The sequence below is a fragment of the Stegostoma tigrinum genome, chromosome 31 (genome assembly GCF_030684315.1).
Source record: "Stegostoma tigrinum isolate sSteTig4 chromosome 31, sSteTig4.hap1, whole genome shotgun sequence".
Classification (NCBI taxonomy): Eukaryota; Metazoa; Chordata; class Chondrichthyes; order Orectolobiformes; family Stegostomatidae; genus Stegostoma; species Stegostoma tigrinum.
The window spans coordinates 34,415,674-34,432,612 of NC_081384.1; the positions used below are offsets into that span (position 1 = coordinate 34,415,674).

General features: G+C 39.4%; 1 protein-coding gene across 3 annotated transcripts in view; it reads left to right on the forward strand.

Annotated features, from left to right (window-relative positions):
* gosr2 (golgi SNAP receptor complex member 2) overlaps window positions 1–16,939 on the forward strand; it is a 50,773-nt gene that overhangs the window by 21,436 nt on the left and 12,398 nt on the right. For 2 of the 3 annotated variants that reach the window (XM_048560870.2, XM_048560869.2), the window contains one exon: window positions 6,197–6,337. The exons of the other annotated variant lie outside the window; for it this stretch is intronic. In XM_048560870.2, the coding sequence (XP_048416827.1) occupies window positions 6,197–6,337 (141 nt within the window). The remainder of the gene's footprint in view (window positions 1–6,196; window positions 6,338–16,939) is intronic. 3 annotated transcript variants of the gene reach the window in all.

Sequence of the window (16,939 nt, forward strand, 5' to 3'; positions counted from 1 at the left end):
GTCAAGAGATGAGGTGTTGTTCCTCAAGCTTGCATTGAGCTTTATTGGAGCACCAGAGCAGTCCAAGGGCAGAAAAGTCAGAGGAGGGTGAGAATTGATGTAACAGTGACAGGAAACTGCTTTAATTTGGAAGGAATATTTGATGCTAATGACAATAACAAAAGAATGGAAATAGGGAGGGAGGGAGGGGTCTTCCATTTCTTGCTATTATCAGGAAGAGTACCAGATTTGATGCCACCCGAAGGTTGTGGGAACAGCAACTCATATTCCGCCTGGGAACCCTGCAGCCTAATGGTATCAATGTGGACTTCACCAGTTTCAAAATCTCCCCTTCCCCTACTGCATCCCTAAACCAGCCCAGCTCTTCCCCCCCCCACCCACTGCATCCCAAAACCAGTCCAACCTGTCTCTGCCTCCCTAACCGGTTCTTCCTCTCACCCATCCCTTCCTCCCACCCCAAGCCACACCCCCATCTACCTACTAACCTCATCCCACCTCCTTGACCTGTCCGTCTTCCCTGGACTGACCTATCCCCTCCCTACCTCCCCACCTATACTCTCTCCACCTATCTTCTTTACTCTCCATCTTCGGTCCGCCTCCCCCTCTCTCCCTATTTATTCCAGTTCCCTCCCCCCATCCCCCTCTCTGATGAAGGGTCTAGGCCCGAAATGTCAGCTTTTGTGCTCCTGAGATGCTGCTTGGCCTGCTATGTTCATCCAGCCTTACATTTTATTATCTTGGAATTCTCCAGCATCTGCAGTTCCCATTATCTCAGATTTGAGGGACTGTTTGGGGGCGACTAAGCTATAGTCAGTGCTGTTGCAGAGGAAATATTCCCTTCAGAATGATTAAAAAGTGGGACAACTGGGGAAGAGGGCTGAATATTGTACTTCTGCACCACAACAATTCTGCAGTTTGGGAATGTGTTTGGTGATGGCAGAAATGTTGAAGAAGAAATCTCTCATTTCTCTAATGGCTGGTTTCTCCACTAGTGATGGCTTGGAGGCAAATCATTATCTGTCTAGCTGCATTAGGTAATGGTAGGAATTGAGAAGGGGTGAAAGAGAAAGGTAAAGGGTATTTTGCTTTCAATGCAAGGAAAAGAAAACTTCATATCCGCCTTTTGGGTAATTCTGCTTTTCAGCTTAAGAAGGAAAATGCCAACGTTAGCAGATAATTGTTAGTTCTGGTGCTCAAGTTCTGAAATCATTAGAATGTATACATGGTGTAAATCTTTGTATCCCCTATGGCAAGGGATTCAGCTCAGGGTGAGGAGGGGAACAATGGAAGAGGATGATTATATGTTGAATGTTTGCCTTCAGGTAGTAAGTTTTAGTTTACTGTAATGCTGCAGTGATGGTAATAACATACATACTTTCATTTCTACATTATTCTGTAAGGAAGCTAAAAAGTCCTTGTTAAAGTATTTTAGTTCTGGCATATTTCATTTGTGAAGTTATTTCTGTTCAGTGGAGGCTAATGTATGGAATTCACAAATTTTCTGATCCTGTTGCCCTCTGCTTTAGTCCTTCATTCATATTGATCAAAAGCCCAACAGAATTGATGTTAAAATAAAACTGATGTCTGGTTATCCCTCCTATTCAATGACTTTCAGATGATAATGGTCTCAGGGTTGGTGTGGATTGGTTGGGCTGAGGGCCTGTTTCCACACTAGGAATTCTATAGATTCTACAGAAAAATCTATTATAATGTGACACATTGAAAAATTACATTACATTCCCAGGCTGCAAGTTTTTACCCCTTCAAAGATCACTCTACACATTGTAAGTTAAATATTTGGCTAAAAAATTAAATCATAATCCTAAATAATGACCATTTTAGTGTGTATTTAAGATCTGGTCTCCTCTTGGTCTGCTGACTTGGACTGAAGTAAATACAACAGCTGCGTGGATGCTGCCTGACATGCCATGATTTCGAGAATGGGGAGGTAGTTGCATTTAAGATACAAAGGTTTCGATGATAGCTCCAAAGGCTGGCATCTTTTTGCTCCAGTCTTCAGCTGATGGGGATACTGGCACATTGTAACTAGTGAGCAGATAATTGCCAAAGTCTGTGCAGTTGAGAGCACATGCTATGGGAAATAATGCTGAATATCAGCAGTGAGGCTATAAATGGTGGTGCCAGAGTCAGCATTTTGAACTTCGAAGAATATCATTACTGAGTCAGTTTCTGTCATAAAAATCAAAACTTTTCTGAGTCTTTTGGTTGATAAAACACTGAGTACTGCAGCTTTGAGGCGTTTCATGACTTAAAGTTTTAGGTCTTATCGAGAGAGTTTGGTCAATCCTCAGCAGAAAATGTCATGCAGTAGTCAACAGTGTCTGGAGTAAATTTGGAAAGACTTTGTTCCCCTGAATCGCTGCCCCTTGCTGCAAAGTTGTGATGTAGCACTAATGCTTCTGAACAAAGAATGATCCAGAAAATTGCATTTGTGCCGGGTACATGAAAAGGAATGCTTCACTTGTAGAAGCAGGAGAATGGTCGAGGCCAGTCTTAAAATTGCAATTGTTTCTCCTAACTGCACGGGAAATATTCTATACAAGTTATATTTGGTTTGTTTGACCAATACCTCACCTTTTGCTGTGACATCTGTTGTGTTTGTTATAGATGACCTGCAGCTATTTTCTCAAATGGTTCTAGGTGCTTCCTAAGTTTCTGTTTACATATTTTGAAAGAATGAACTGGGCAAAGAGCATGTGCAACTGGGAAGAATGGTGACTGCGGGCTATGTCAGAGGGTGAGATTAAAGAATGTTCTTGTAGGAAGGCAGAATTCTACACAACTGTGAGATTAATGTGGAAACAAAATCTTGAAAAGTTGACTTAGCACTGGAAATTGTTGAACTTGGAGGTGTTGATGTGGATCAAATTTTGGTGGTAGTGGTACTGAAGTAATGGAGAAGGGAGCTAATATTTGCAGAGATTGAAGCAGATGCTCCAAGATACACTTGGATGTCTGGCCACATTGACTACATCACTGAGACTACTTCCATCTTCATAATATTACATGTCTGTACTTCTAGGTTTGATCACCTGCATTGAAAGTCTCATGTCTTTTGTGCCTTTGTTACTTCAGTGCTCACCTGATGGACCTGTCATTTCCTACTTTTCCATAAACCCGATTCATTAGAATCATAACTCATAGCAAGTTCTCTTCACACAATGTTCCAATGCTCACTAATCTACACTAACTTCTAATATGACAATACCTCAATTTTAAAAAAATTACCTGTTTCAAATTCTCTCTGTGAATTAGAATTCTCTGACCTCTGCCATCTTCCAGTTCTGAACTTCTGAGAATTTGTGACTTTTGTAATCTCGTCACTGATAACTGTGCCTTCAGCTGATGAAAACTTAAGCTTGTATTCTCTGGAATTCCCTCCTGAAATCTCTTGCCTCTTTGTCTCTTTGCTACAGGATGGCCTCTTTAACCTCTTTCTCCTTTGACCAAACTTTTAGTCACCTTTTTTCTCTCTCCTATGTGTCTTAATGTTTAATAATACTCCTGAAATGCCTTAGGTTATTTTCCACCATTAAAGATGTTGCATACAATCATGTTGTTGATGGTGTGGGAGTTGAAACTTTGCATCATTAGAGTTCAGGCTAAATGAACAGCTGCGCGTAGGGATGTAGGAGCAAATTACTGCACATGGTGGAATCTGTATTGAAAACAAAAAATGCTGGAAATTGTAGTGGGTCAGGCAGCTCATGCTCTGATGAGTCACCTAGACTCAATGTTAGCTTGCTCACTCTCCATGGATGCCACCTGACCCGTTGTGATTTCGAGAAGGGGGATCTAGTTGTATTTAAGATACAAAGATTTCAATGATAACTCCAAAGGCTGGCATCTTTTGTTCCATTCTTCAGTTGAGGGAGATTCTTGCTTCATTATAACTAGTGAGCAGGTAATAGTCAAAGTCTGTGCAGTTGAGAGAACATGCCATGGGAAATAATGCTGAATATCAGCAGTGAGGTTATAAATGGTGGTGCCGGATTCAACATTTTGAACTTTGAAGAATATACCATTGCATTTGGTTTGATTGCTTGTCTGGACCTATGGAAATAAAACAATAGCAGGACATCCTATTAGAGAAGGTACATGGTCAACCATCAAACAGAATATGCAGTTGCTCATTATCATAATTACAAAGGGTGTCCTTGACTTCTTGGACAATATTGTTCTTCATGGATGGAAATTCCATGACAACAGTACTTGCCAGATGAGGCAGCTTTGACCAGAATTGAGGAATCCAGAATGTTCTTTTTCGGAAGAGGAGAATAATGACATTTGTTTTGAAAGATCTATGAACAGTAGTAGTTCAAGAAGAATTAACTGGATCATTAGCAGCTGAGGACAGGTACAGTTAGGAGAGTGAGTAGCCCCTCTACAGGAAGAGGGAGTTTGGCAACTGGTGGTTTGAGGCTGGGATGCCTTGGACTAGGAGCTGTGGCAAGTGACTGGTCAGGAGCAAAGGAAATGGTCAGAAAGATGGACAACTACTTTAATGGCCTGTCTGAAGACAAGAATTAGTAAGTTCCTCCCCCTCCATCAAAGGTAAGGGTGGAGATGCAAAGAAGGGAGCATAGTGGAGCATAGAAGGATTTAACACCTCAGTGCTGTTGGCACAAATTATGCAATTACTAGCATCTAGTTGTAAAATGGATAGTAGTTTCTGCTTACCTCCAAATTAGCTCTGTTGGATAATCCGGTGTGTATCTGTTTACTGGTTGTCACTAATGAGCAAATATTTAGAGTGAGTGACTAGTGTTTCTCCTTATGTGGTGATGGTTTGAGTCCTGCCTTTCCAGGCACGAGTTCAAACCTGGTAAAATGGAGTGCAATCGATAAGGATGGTTATTTTGACAATCTAGTATATATGCTGTTCTTTGAACATCTCTAACTCATTGGTTTTTGATTTACTTTTGGAACAAAACCAAAGCAGTGAGGAGCACAGACAGGCTGAAGGTTCCACCACACAAGCAGCAGGAGCTTGAATTTCTTGCTATTGAGCCAGTTGTTGAACCTCAATTATTTAACAGCAGATTATCGTTTGTAAGTTTTTTTTCTTAAAATTGATAATTAGAAAATTCAGATCCCTGCTTATTTGCTTAGAATAGAATGCTGTTGGTTGTCCATGTTGGTGGAGGGGTTGCAGCATTAGAAAGGAGACCTCTGAGCAAGTTCTGTGTGGTTACAGTGTAGCAGTTATATCTCTTTACCCCAGTAGTCAGTTTCTGAGATGCAAGGAGTTTATGTGAAAATATAGAACATTGAGAATCTTACATGTGAAATACAGGTCGTCCTGCTAGTTTTCCCAGTGCTGTAGCTTAAGAAAATTTTGTATATCTGTTCTTCTGAATTTAACATGTAGTGATCTGGTAGGAAAATAACTGTACAATTCTGCACTTTTCAAGTTAATGTTGTGTAAATGAGTTAATGAACCTTTTAGATGGGAGGCATCTGAGACACTTCAAGTTTGTATCTTTTCCAATTATCAAAGCTGTAGAGATAATTTACAAAGATGCGGTGTTGAGTTGCACAATATGGTTGCTAAATACGGGGAACTAAAATCCCCAATAGATTTGGATGCAGAAGGTCTTTTAACCTGTAGATTAGCTACTTGACTACATTAACAGGCTGAAGCATACTCACGACACAGTAGACTCAGTGTCATTGTTTGTACTTCAGACTGGTGTGAAGTCACGATCTAAGTCCAGAGTCAGGATTTAACTTGAGAGAAGCAGACAATCTCAATCAAAACAAACACAGGTTCACACAATACTTTAGTTGTTCTGCAAATATAGCCTTAAACATTTATCTCCAGTTTCATATGAACTAATTCATTGAATGATTAGAGATGCATTGTTTGGTCCTGGACAGTACCACGTTGATAGAAGACATTTACTTAAGTTTACAAATGCACTGCAGTTCTCATGTGTTTTCACATTGTTTGACAATTCATTTACATTTCTATTAGTTTATTATTTTCACAGCCTGCCTTACTATTTTAAAAAAGTGATACTTTGACAAAGATTGAGGAATAGCCTGTAATCAAATTTGCCCAAATAATTGAATATTTGTAAATACATACTGAGATGAAACATATAAACATTGTTATTATTTGGTACTAAAAGGAATCTGAGCAGGTAATGAGGACCTCCCATTTTTTATGCAGGATGCTGACACCTCAATAGCAATAGACGAGTCCTTGCAGTTTAACACTTCTTTACACAATGCTCACAAAGGAATGGATGATCTCCTGGGGAGCGGGTCCTCTATTCTGACTGGACTGCGGGATCAGCGGATGACTCTCAAGGTGGGACAAAACAGAACTTGCAGGATCTCTAAAAGGACCCTGTTATGTATAACCTTTATATATTGAATTATCTGTCTTGTACTTTTGACGCATTATTTCATATGACATATCCTTTTTTTAAATTGCCAGATTCTCACCTCCTCCCATTGCTTACTGGTGCCATTAATCTACTAGATCTTAATTTTTATACTGACCTCCCCTTTCCGTTCAATGTTTTCAGTCTAAGGAACAAGGGTAGCTGCATCTAGTGATTCCCAATTATGTAGTGAGGGAATACTGAATGCTAAGTTAATTCTTAGAGCAGCAATATTAGAGCCCTGTTGATTTTGCAGTGTGGCAGTGTATACAGGGCTGTATACAGAGGCTTTACCGGCTGTGTAAGCAAAATGTTAAGATGTCCTCATTGTCATACTCGCAGCTACAAATATTTTTGAGAAAAAGTAATTCAGGACCATTATCATCAAACATCCATGTGGAATCCAACAATTTTTGACTGCAAGGTCCAAATAAGTGTCATATATGTTGCCTCAATAAGGTGAAGTAATTTTTCTTCTGTGGTCATCGAGAAGTCAACATTGTATAAACATGAGGAATAATTTGTAATTTTCACAAATGTGGTTACAAACTGACATAAATGATTTGTTCTTTGAGGAATATTTCCAGATATTTCCTTCCCAAACTGCTGCAGAGAATGAAATAGCAAAATCGAAGCTTACATTCATTTAATGTTGTAACATTGGCAATATGTTTAGTGCCGTTTTTTCCTTGTTAGTTTCAAACTGATACTTTTGTTTCATTTTGTTCTTAAACCTCTAACACTACTTTTGATTATTTTAAACAATTAGTTCATGTTAAGTTTTTGTTTTTGCAACTATATTTATATGTCTGTTCTGTGTCTCGAATTATATAATAGTACCTGAGAAGGGCACTACCTATTGTATTTTTACTTTGTATCCTGTCTGTGTAAAGCCAGTCATTAGCCCTGCTCCATTTGTCTTGGATACCTTTTACTGTTTATACACAAGGAAATCAAGCCATGGAACTTCAGATAAAAAATGCTCAGTAGGCATTTGTTCCTACATTTAACTTGTTTCTGTACAAGCTAGTACTGACATTTCATCTTCTTAATGGAGAGAGTTCTCAGAACGGGTTTTTCACAAAGAAATATTGATCAGCTCAGCAGTTCTTCTTTTGCCATTGGTTGAGTGCATCAAACACCAAAACTATTTTCAGGAAGGAACCGGAGTGACAGATTGAGTGGTTGATTTATTTGTTCCTCAGCTGAACTCAAATCATGGTCCCATTGTTGGCTCATAGAAGAGTTATGAAGAAATCCTCGCAGCTTTGTAGAATCTAATTTTTGAGATTTAATCGATGCCTTTGGCTGATTGGACTGACAACTCTTATGCCTTATCTTGAGAGTTCCCGCCTTCTGAACTTGATGCCACTTTAATTGTGCTTCATTTTGTGTGGAGAATGTAGTTTGAAATAGATGGATTGTCTGCCCATTAGGATAATGTCAAAATGTTATTCATCCTTCACCCGTTTCCATGTAAATAAATGTAACAGAGGAACAGTTTTATTATTGTGGAACTCATTAGTGTTTAATTAGTTTCAGTTTAGTTTCAATCAAAGTTAACTTTCTAAGATGCTGGAGGTGAAGAAGCGATAGATGATATGTGCTTGCTGTATGCATAATAAACATGTATAACCTGTCAGTGGGACTTGGTTCCTACTGTGTGTGGGGAATGTTTATTATTTGACAGAAACTATACACAGCAGGTAATTTATTGTTTCAATTGTTCATACCTCGGTCGTGTTTCTAATTATTTTTCTACCAAATAATTGGTGATCCATCCAAGTTACAGACTGGTCTGTGATGTTTTGCTACCCATTTTTAAATTCTCAATATAGCATCCAGATAGAGGAGAATTTGAATACACATCTTTGCCCCAAAGTGTCTCATGTCTGAAAGCTGGAGAGGGAATGCTCCTGTTTTATTTGCCACTTTTCGAGGTCAACTGCTAGATTTGGCTGTTGGTCTCCTTCATGTCTATTGAGCTGTGGGACATGGTTAGACTTGCGATTTAGTCTTTTCTCTTTTACCTGGTCCTCTCTTTTGGTGGAAACCAGACGACACCAGTCTATACAACACAGATGGAGTTCATAGAACATAGAACAATACAGCGTAGAACAGGCCCTTTGGCCCTCGATGTTGTGCTGGCCTGTGAACTAATCTAAGCCCATCCCCCTACACTATTCCTCTAGTAAGTTACCATTTTAATAGAACTCTACCTTCAAACTTCTGATGCTGCAATTTTTACTATATTCATTCATGGGATGTGGATGTCACCGGTTTGTTGAGCATTTACAGTCCACCCCTAGTTGCCCTTATGGTGGTAGTGAGCTTCCTTCTTGAACCATCGCAGTCTATTTGTTGTAGGTGGACCCACAATGTCAGCTGATGGTTGGGAGGGGGTGCGTGGTGGGCAGCGACACTGAATAAACAGCAATATGTTTTCAAGTTGGGGTGTTGTCTTTTGTGAGAGGAGGTGGAGAAAGTTTTAAAAACTGAATTTGGATCAGGAGAGCTATTTGCATGAAAAGTAGGGGGAAGCAAAGAACTAATGAGTAGAAAACAATTAGTCAAAGAGGATCGAAGAAGAAGCTTTTTATGTATATGTTCAAAGAAGGAAAAGGAAATCAAAAATAAGGATATCTGATCTGATGATAAGTCATCTAGACTTGAACGTTAGCTTGCTCTCTCCATGGATGCTGTCTGACCTGCTGTGATTTCTAGTATTGTTTGTTTTAGTACAGATTCCAGCAACTGCAGTAATATGCTCCTAAAGAAGGAAAAGAGCTCAGTTAGTGTTTCTTCCTCATGTAACTTTTTATACTTGAATTTGTTGAGGAAAGTTGCCTGGCCTCCTGCCATATGCCCTTTTGAGTGCCATTTCTTGCAGCATGCTACAAAGGGTGCACATGACTGGCTCAAGGTGATTGCACACCGCCTTCCTTCCTGTTTGAAGTGCCTTTGATTTGAATGCATAAGCAGGAGGAAGATGATATCTCAAAGTTTCATGATGGCCTGCTCAATATCGTTTCCAGAATTAATGATTGGATTTACACAGTTGAAAGGATTAGATCAACTCTAGTAATTAAATGAAAACTGATTGCAATTTTAGAGAAAGACTACTCCTTGGACCCAGATTTGTTTCTTTTTTCCTTAGTTGTTAAACTTAGAATTTTCAAATGCTGCTTTCTTGTTTGAAACCACATGTCAAGCTTTCTGCCTTTTGAATCTGAGAGGTCTCTTTCACTTTCTAATCCCTCGGGAGTTGATACAGGTCGTTTAGTAATTTTGAAAGGATTCACACTATCTTTAAGTTCTACAAAAAGAAGAAAACAAAATAATTTACTAAATCACCACGAAAACATACTGATGTTTAAATAATTTGCAGTAAAAACAGTGGGCAATTATTATGAACTCAACTGTAAACTATCCAGAAGCAGTCCACTGGGGTAAATTTTCTATTTTATCTAGTTCAGCATGCCTTAGACAATCACTTGGTTTCTTTTTGAGGCTCAGAAGTGTTAGTCCTTGGAAATATTACAGCCTTTATCAGGCAAAATATATTGGATGCCGAAAGGATTTCTGTACCTAAGCAAACACCAAAACACAAGTGGAACTGCAAACCCAAAAAGATCCTGTAGTTTTATGCCCCAATTCCTTTGCAAGTATGCCTGTTACTTTGATTCCTATTAATTACAAGGACTCTTTTGATAAATCATGTTTTCTTTTATGCTTATTTTGTTTTAAAAGTCTGCCCTCAGAAGATTCGATGGAATGTCCCACATTCTGGAACTAAAGTTTATTCTTCATTGTCTTCAGGACACAGTTTCTGGTATTCTGTGGTTGTAACTGACTAAATGGTTCCTCAGCAGTCACCTTAAACTTAAACAGTGAGTGGAATTCACCTTAGATCTCAGATGCCACAGGCTAGAGATTTGACAGTGAATAGTTTAAGTACATTGGTACAATGAGCTCTTTATGTGAGATAACATAAGCTATAACCTCACCATAACACTGGGAAGATTTGGATAGCATGCTGTTGTTAGTTCTTTTGTAGTAAATCAACAAAGATTGTACAGTTTGAAAGCATTGATTAAAGTTTATATTAATGTGACATATCAGTTCCTTTCAAATTTAAAAAGTTGCTCTTTATGTGAGAATCTAGTTTTTCAATAATTAACCAACAATTTAATCATTTCTCCACATATATGATATGACTCCGTCCTGTAGTTGTAATGGAATAAGTCGGGGCTGTCTAGAGTGAATCTTCTATTGAGTGATGTTCCACCTCCTCTGTCTGAAGTTTTCAGAATACAGCTTTCTCACTTACATAAACTTATAATTCTAATGCTGTTTACTCCTCTTCAGTTTACTCTCCTCTTGTGACTGACGTTATAGTTGTTTGGTTCCATAGTTACTGGCACCTCTGCTGTCTTGCTACAAAGGCAGCTGTTCAGACAGGAGTCAAACCACTTGGTGTTCATGAACACTTTTCATTTGAGTCATTGGACAAAATGTGAATCCAGCTCATGCTACCCAAAATCCAGTTATTCCTTCTTTGAAATCAGGTAACTCTACCCAGAGATAGTAGGAACTGCAGATGCTGGAAGATCTGAGATAACAAAGTGTAGAGCTGGATGAACACAGCAAGCAGCATCAGAGGAGCAGGAAAACCGATGTTTCATGTCTAGATCCTCCTTCAGAACAGTCTAGGCCTGAAACGTCGGCTTTCCAGCCCCTCTGATGCTGCTTGACCTGTTGTGTTCGTCCAGCTCTACACCTTGTTAACTCTACACTGACCACTGACTCATCCCTTTCCCCGAGATTCAGTGAGACTGTTTGTAGAATTGGCTTTTATTTGACAGTGATTTTGGATTCTGTTATCCTTGAACACTTAGTACGCCAAGAGGAGGAGGAATACCTCTTGCAAGTGTTCAAGGATAATGGATATCCAAAGAACTGGGTCAGGGTATGCCTACAGGAACAGCATCAGAAAGATTCTACATGCCCCGATACACTCACCACACTACCCTACATCAGGAACATGTCAGAACTCACTACAAGACTTCTACGACCGCTGGGCATCAGAGTGGCACACAAGCCCACATCAACCCTACAACAAGTGCTCACCCGAACTGAAGACCCACTCCCTGCCATGGACAGGACGAATGTCATCTACAAGATCCCCTGCACAGACTGCAAGAAACACTACATCGGACAAACAGGAAGGAAACTAACAACAAGAGTGCATGAACACCAACTGGCTACAAAAAGACATAACCAGTACTCGCTCATCTCAATCCACATGGACAAGGAGAGCCACAGCTTCGACTAGCTCAACACCAAGGTCCTGGGACAGGCTAGGCAGAGACAAGCACGAGAATTCCTGGAAGCATGGCACTCCACAAAGCAGGCTATTAGTAAACACATTGAACGCGATCCCATATACATTCCACTACAGAGGAAACCTGGAAGTGAGGCAATCCATCGCAACGGACCCCAGAGTTTAAAAACCAGGCAGGAAAACACACCGATGCTTCGTCAGAGGCTGCACTGAGGATGTTACCAAGCACGGTAACGAAACGTCTGTGGAACAACAAACCAGCTCGGTGAGCCAACCAACCTTAACACCCACAACTCCGAGCTACAGATCTACTCCAAAACCTTAGAAACAGTAACCCCTCATTCTAGATTCTCTCATTAGCAGCCTGTCAAGACAACCCAGGGTCTTATCTTATGTTTCAAATCAAGTTGCCTGTCTAAACTCCATAATATTTACTTCATTCCCCTTTATTCACAACCTTTTGATTTCCTCAGCAGTTATCTCTTCCTCTGACTTATCCCAAGTTGATTTATTATTGAATTCCATGATTTAGGTCCATCTGTGATTACAGATATCTCCATAATACTCAGTGTTCCTGCAACTACTGCGGTTGCTGTGACCATAAATCTACACTGACGCCATGCTTTATAACACGGGTGCTTGATATCTCTGTTCAGTGTTCAGACTTGTTATTTCAGAGGTGCCCTGCAATTTATTTATTTTCTTCGTTCATCTCATCAAACTCAACAAGATGTTAATACCTGCATACCCAGTTTTTTTTTTGGCCAGAAGTCTTCCCTGCAAAGTGAACACTCTTTCCTGTATTGAGAATTCTTGTTATACCTACTTCCCTCCCCTCCCTCTTACTTCGTTTGGTCCTTTTATTGAGAACTGTCAAGGAATTTGGTCATCTCAGTTGGCTGCACTCAATCATTCTGCTTTACCACCTTCTGAACCTCTCTTGTATCTGATCCTCACATTGCTATCTGCTAACCAAACCACGTTGTTTGGCAATCCACCCTTTACGTTGAAGGCTGATTGGCAGTTCTCGACAGTTCCTCCTTTTCACCTTTGGACCACAGTCCTATTTCGGAGCATCAAATCATCATCTTTCAGACCGTCTGAACATATCCCTCTTCTGACAGGCTTGTTTACACTTCTTCCCACCAAATTCCTGTAAAGGCTTGACAGCGTTCTCCTTTTTTTCTGGCTGTGACAATATTTGCTGTTTGCACCTTCTACACCAGTACATTTGATGTGTCTTTTCCTTTCTTCTGAAACAAAGTGCACCTCTGTGGTGGATGGTAAGGTACCCAACTGAATCCATTGCATTCCCAGGCTTCTGTCTACCACTACCACAACTACGATGCAATTCCTGTTATCCTCAGCTTCCAGCCCATCATGTTCAACAGATCATTTTACAACATAATGCGACTACCAATTTTTCTATTCCTCCTCTAAATTTAGAATGTTCTGAAAGGACTTCTTTCGTGGCAGTATCCTGGTTCATGCTTATTTTTTTTTCCCTTGGCAGCGTTCCATGCAAACATAGGAGAAGCATAAACTGCCTTTTTGGTTCTTCCCTTCAGGACGTCCAGGACCCTGAACCCTCCTTCGAACGAATTAAGAATTACATATTTTGTTTTTAATTGCACTTGGTTGTCATGTTACAGCTTCCTACATGAGGGAAACCAAATGCAATTTGAGTGATTGTTTTGCTAGGAACAGCATCTGGCCTATCAAGTAGGCACTTTACAATATTTTGGTATCAACATTGAAATCAGACTTTTCAAAAAATAACTTCCCTGACAGTGTTGGTGATGTTTCTGTTCTTGCCAATTAAACTTCTGTTAGAGCTGTCTTTAATTTTATCTGACCGATTACCGGCTATGCTTTTGTCTTCCATCATCATTCATTTTTCATTTAATCAATTTTGCATTTGACTCCATAAGCCTTCCGTTTTGTTCTTTTGTCCTCCTTTCTCCTTTTCTTCATCTTTGTAATTGTGCAAAATCTGTTACAGAATTTTCCAGTTCTGCTATGATCCCAGTAGGGAAACCATCAACCAAAATATGCAAGGTTACATCCAAATGAAAAAATTGCCAACCAGGTTTTACTTTCTGTAACTTTGACTTCAGCACAAATCAGAATCAACTCAAATTAAGCATAAACTATTAGCCAAATTATACATGGGATTGTAGATATAACAGATTATCTTTTGAGTTAGTGCAGAGTCCGTATAGCTTAGTTTTAGTCTTTCAGTTTAAACGTTATTCCAATTCTTTTTGGTAACTTGTAAATTGTTTTTCCAGAGCTTCTGGACATCTACTTTTTTTTTTCTTGCTGTCAAACAGAAAATTGACCTATGCGCAGAGTGCTTTGCTTCTTTCTCGTTAACACAAATTTCATGTTCCTTTTGTTGTCTCTGTCAGCTGATCATCTTCCGTCTATAGCCCTCCTATCTTCAGCAGTAGCTTTTACTTCTGCCTCCCCTGTGTCTGGCAACATGGCTTTCATAACTTCCTTCCTTTTGTGCTGCTTCCAGGTTAAGTGCCGACTAGGGCACATGGACTTTTTTTTAATTAACCAAGGAAAAGGTATTGCTTGACAACTTATACAAACTCTTAAAAATCCTTTTCAGACACTTGGAAGATATTTACAGGTATCCCAAAGATATTTTAGTAATTCCAAACTTTTCACACTACCAGCATCTTGTTCAAAGATTGTCACAATTCTGACTAATGGTTTTAAAAACTGAAATGTCAACCCTATTTTTCTGCTACAGTTACTGCCTTACCTGCTGGGTATTCTCAATATTTTCTATGCCTCTGTCCTAACCTGCACCTGACACTACTTATTCACAATCTGTGCTCATTGATCTATACTGATTTTCAGTCCAGCAACACTGATTTAAAAGTTCTCATTCAACCCCAACCCTAACCCTAATCAATTTGCAATGTCTCAGACCCTCCCTATCTCTTACCTTCTTCAGTCCAACAGATTCTACAATACAAGTGCCTTTTGTAATTTACACAATCTCGATTTTCATCACCTGTACTATGACGTTTCCAAGGTGTAGTGGAATGAGACTTAAATGTAGATCTTGGATATTGCTTTTTCAGGAATCGTTCAGCTCAGCTAAAAATGAATCAGCCAAAATTCTGTATTCCACATTGACTTCGAAGTGTAGGACATACTGGCTTCCATCAGTTTCCCCACATTTGTTCTACCCAATAGACAACCAGCTCAGTATAACACATTGTCAACACTACTCTCAACATTCTTGCCCAGATATCTATACATTATCAGGGAAAAAAAACTATTGATGTACATTTCTTTCCAGCTTAAATAAAACATATGGCAATATCAGCAGCAAGCTCAATAATCTGGAAGATTTCAAGCTGTGACTAATGTGAAATTAATCTTAGTTAAATCATGGTTCACAAGTCTGAAACCGTTGGATAAGTTGATTCCAAATAAGAAAATAAATAGAACAAGTATTGTTTTCAGTGATTGCACCTGAAAGCTCTTGAGACAGTGATTGATATCCCTCGACTTAGCTAAAAGCCAGGTAAATTGTCAAATCCATTGAAATCTCTTAACCCTAAATGCCTTGCTGTGCTCTTATTGCAGTTGTCAGTGATCTGTACAGTGTAACTACTGATAAACAATGTCTCCAAATTTATTGTGAAAATGTATGAGCAAATCATATAGTGCATTTGGTTTCATTGAATCATGGACTTCCTACAGTGTGGAAGCAGACCGTTTGGCCTGTCAAAGCCACATTGTCCCTCTGAAGAGCATCCCAACCAGACCCACCCCCCCACCCTATTCCTATAACCTGCATTTCCCGTGGCTAATCCAACTAGCCAACATATCCCTGGATGTTGTGGGCAATTTTGCATGGCCAGTCCTCTGCATCTGCACATTTTTGGACTGTGGGAGAGAACTGGAGCAATGTGACGTCATAAAGCCATCTTTTTAAAACCCGTGCAGACACAAAAAGAATACGCAAATTGCACACAGTTGCTCGAGGCTGGAATTGAATCTAGGTCCCTGGCGCTGTGAGGCAGCAGTACTAACCAGTTTGTGTCAGCTCCTATGAAAAAGCAACTAGCTACTTCTACTCTATGATCTTCTCTACAGCCCTGCAAACGTTTTTTTGCATCTAATTATCTAACTCCCTTTTGATTGTTACTGTTGAATCTGTTTCAGTTCCCCTTCATATGGAGCATTCAATATAACAATCCAACTGTACAAAATAAATGAAACCTTTCCTCCTGGCTTTTTTCCAAATTACTTTAAATTTTCCCTTCAGTCTGGTTACCATCCCACTTCTCCCTGTTCCACTTATGGTCACAGATCTGAAATGTCATCAGTTTTTCTATCAACAGATACTGTGAGACACACTGATTATCTCCAGCATTTTCCATTTTTACCTTTGCAAGTGGAAACTATCTTCCTTACTTAGTTAAAATCATTTATGAGTTTAAATGTCTCTATTAAATCCTCCCTTCTCTGTTTTGAGGAGAACATTGTCAGCTTTTTTCGGTTTATCAATGTAACACCCCTTGTATCACCTTTATAAAATGTATGTGTATTTTTTCCTGAATCAAGTTTAAAAAACCTAGGGCGCTCAGTAGTTGTTCTCCAAATGGTTCAAATTAGTCAACTGCATGTGGAAGTGTATATTTTTTTCAGATTTGAGCTGTGATTATAATACAAATGGAATACCTATTATACTATTGTGAAAGTGAAAGGTGAAGTCGCCGTTTTTATCAGTTTATTTCCACCAACTTCCTTTCTCTCCCCCCCCCCCCCCCCCCCCAAGATGATTCTGAAATGCTCCCAATCCTGAGGCTCCTTACCTTTTTAGGCAACTTCATAAGTCTTTTTCTTTGATCTAATACAATCTTTTTTTCTTGTAAGCAAGAGGTGGATCACATTTCCTGTTTAATTTGTGTTTCAAATGATTGTAGATTTGTTGTATTGATGTATTCACTCAATGTTTATTATGCCTGTCTACTATTATACCTTGTAATTTAGTTTCCTAATCTGCCACAGCAAACTCACCCATCAGACCTTCCTAGCCCCCTTGATTTCAAGTGGTGCCCAACATTGGATGCCAACATTCTTGATATACCCTGTTTCTTCACTACAACCAATTACATAAATATAGGTAAATCTGTCATTGATTGCTTCC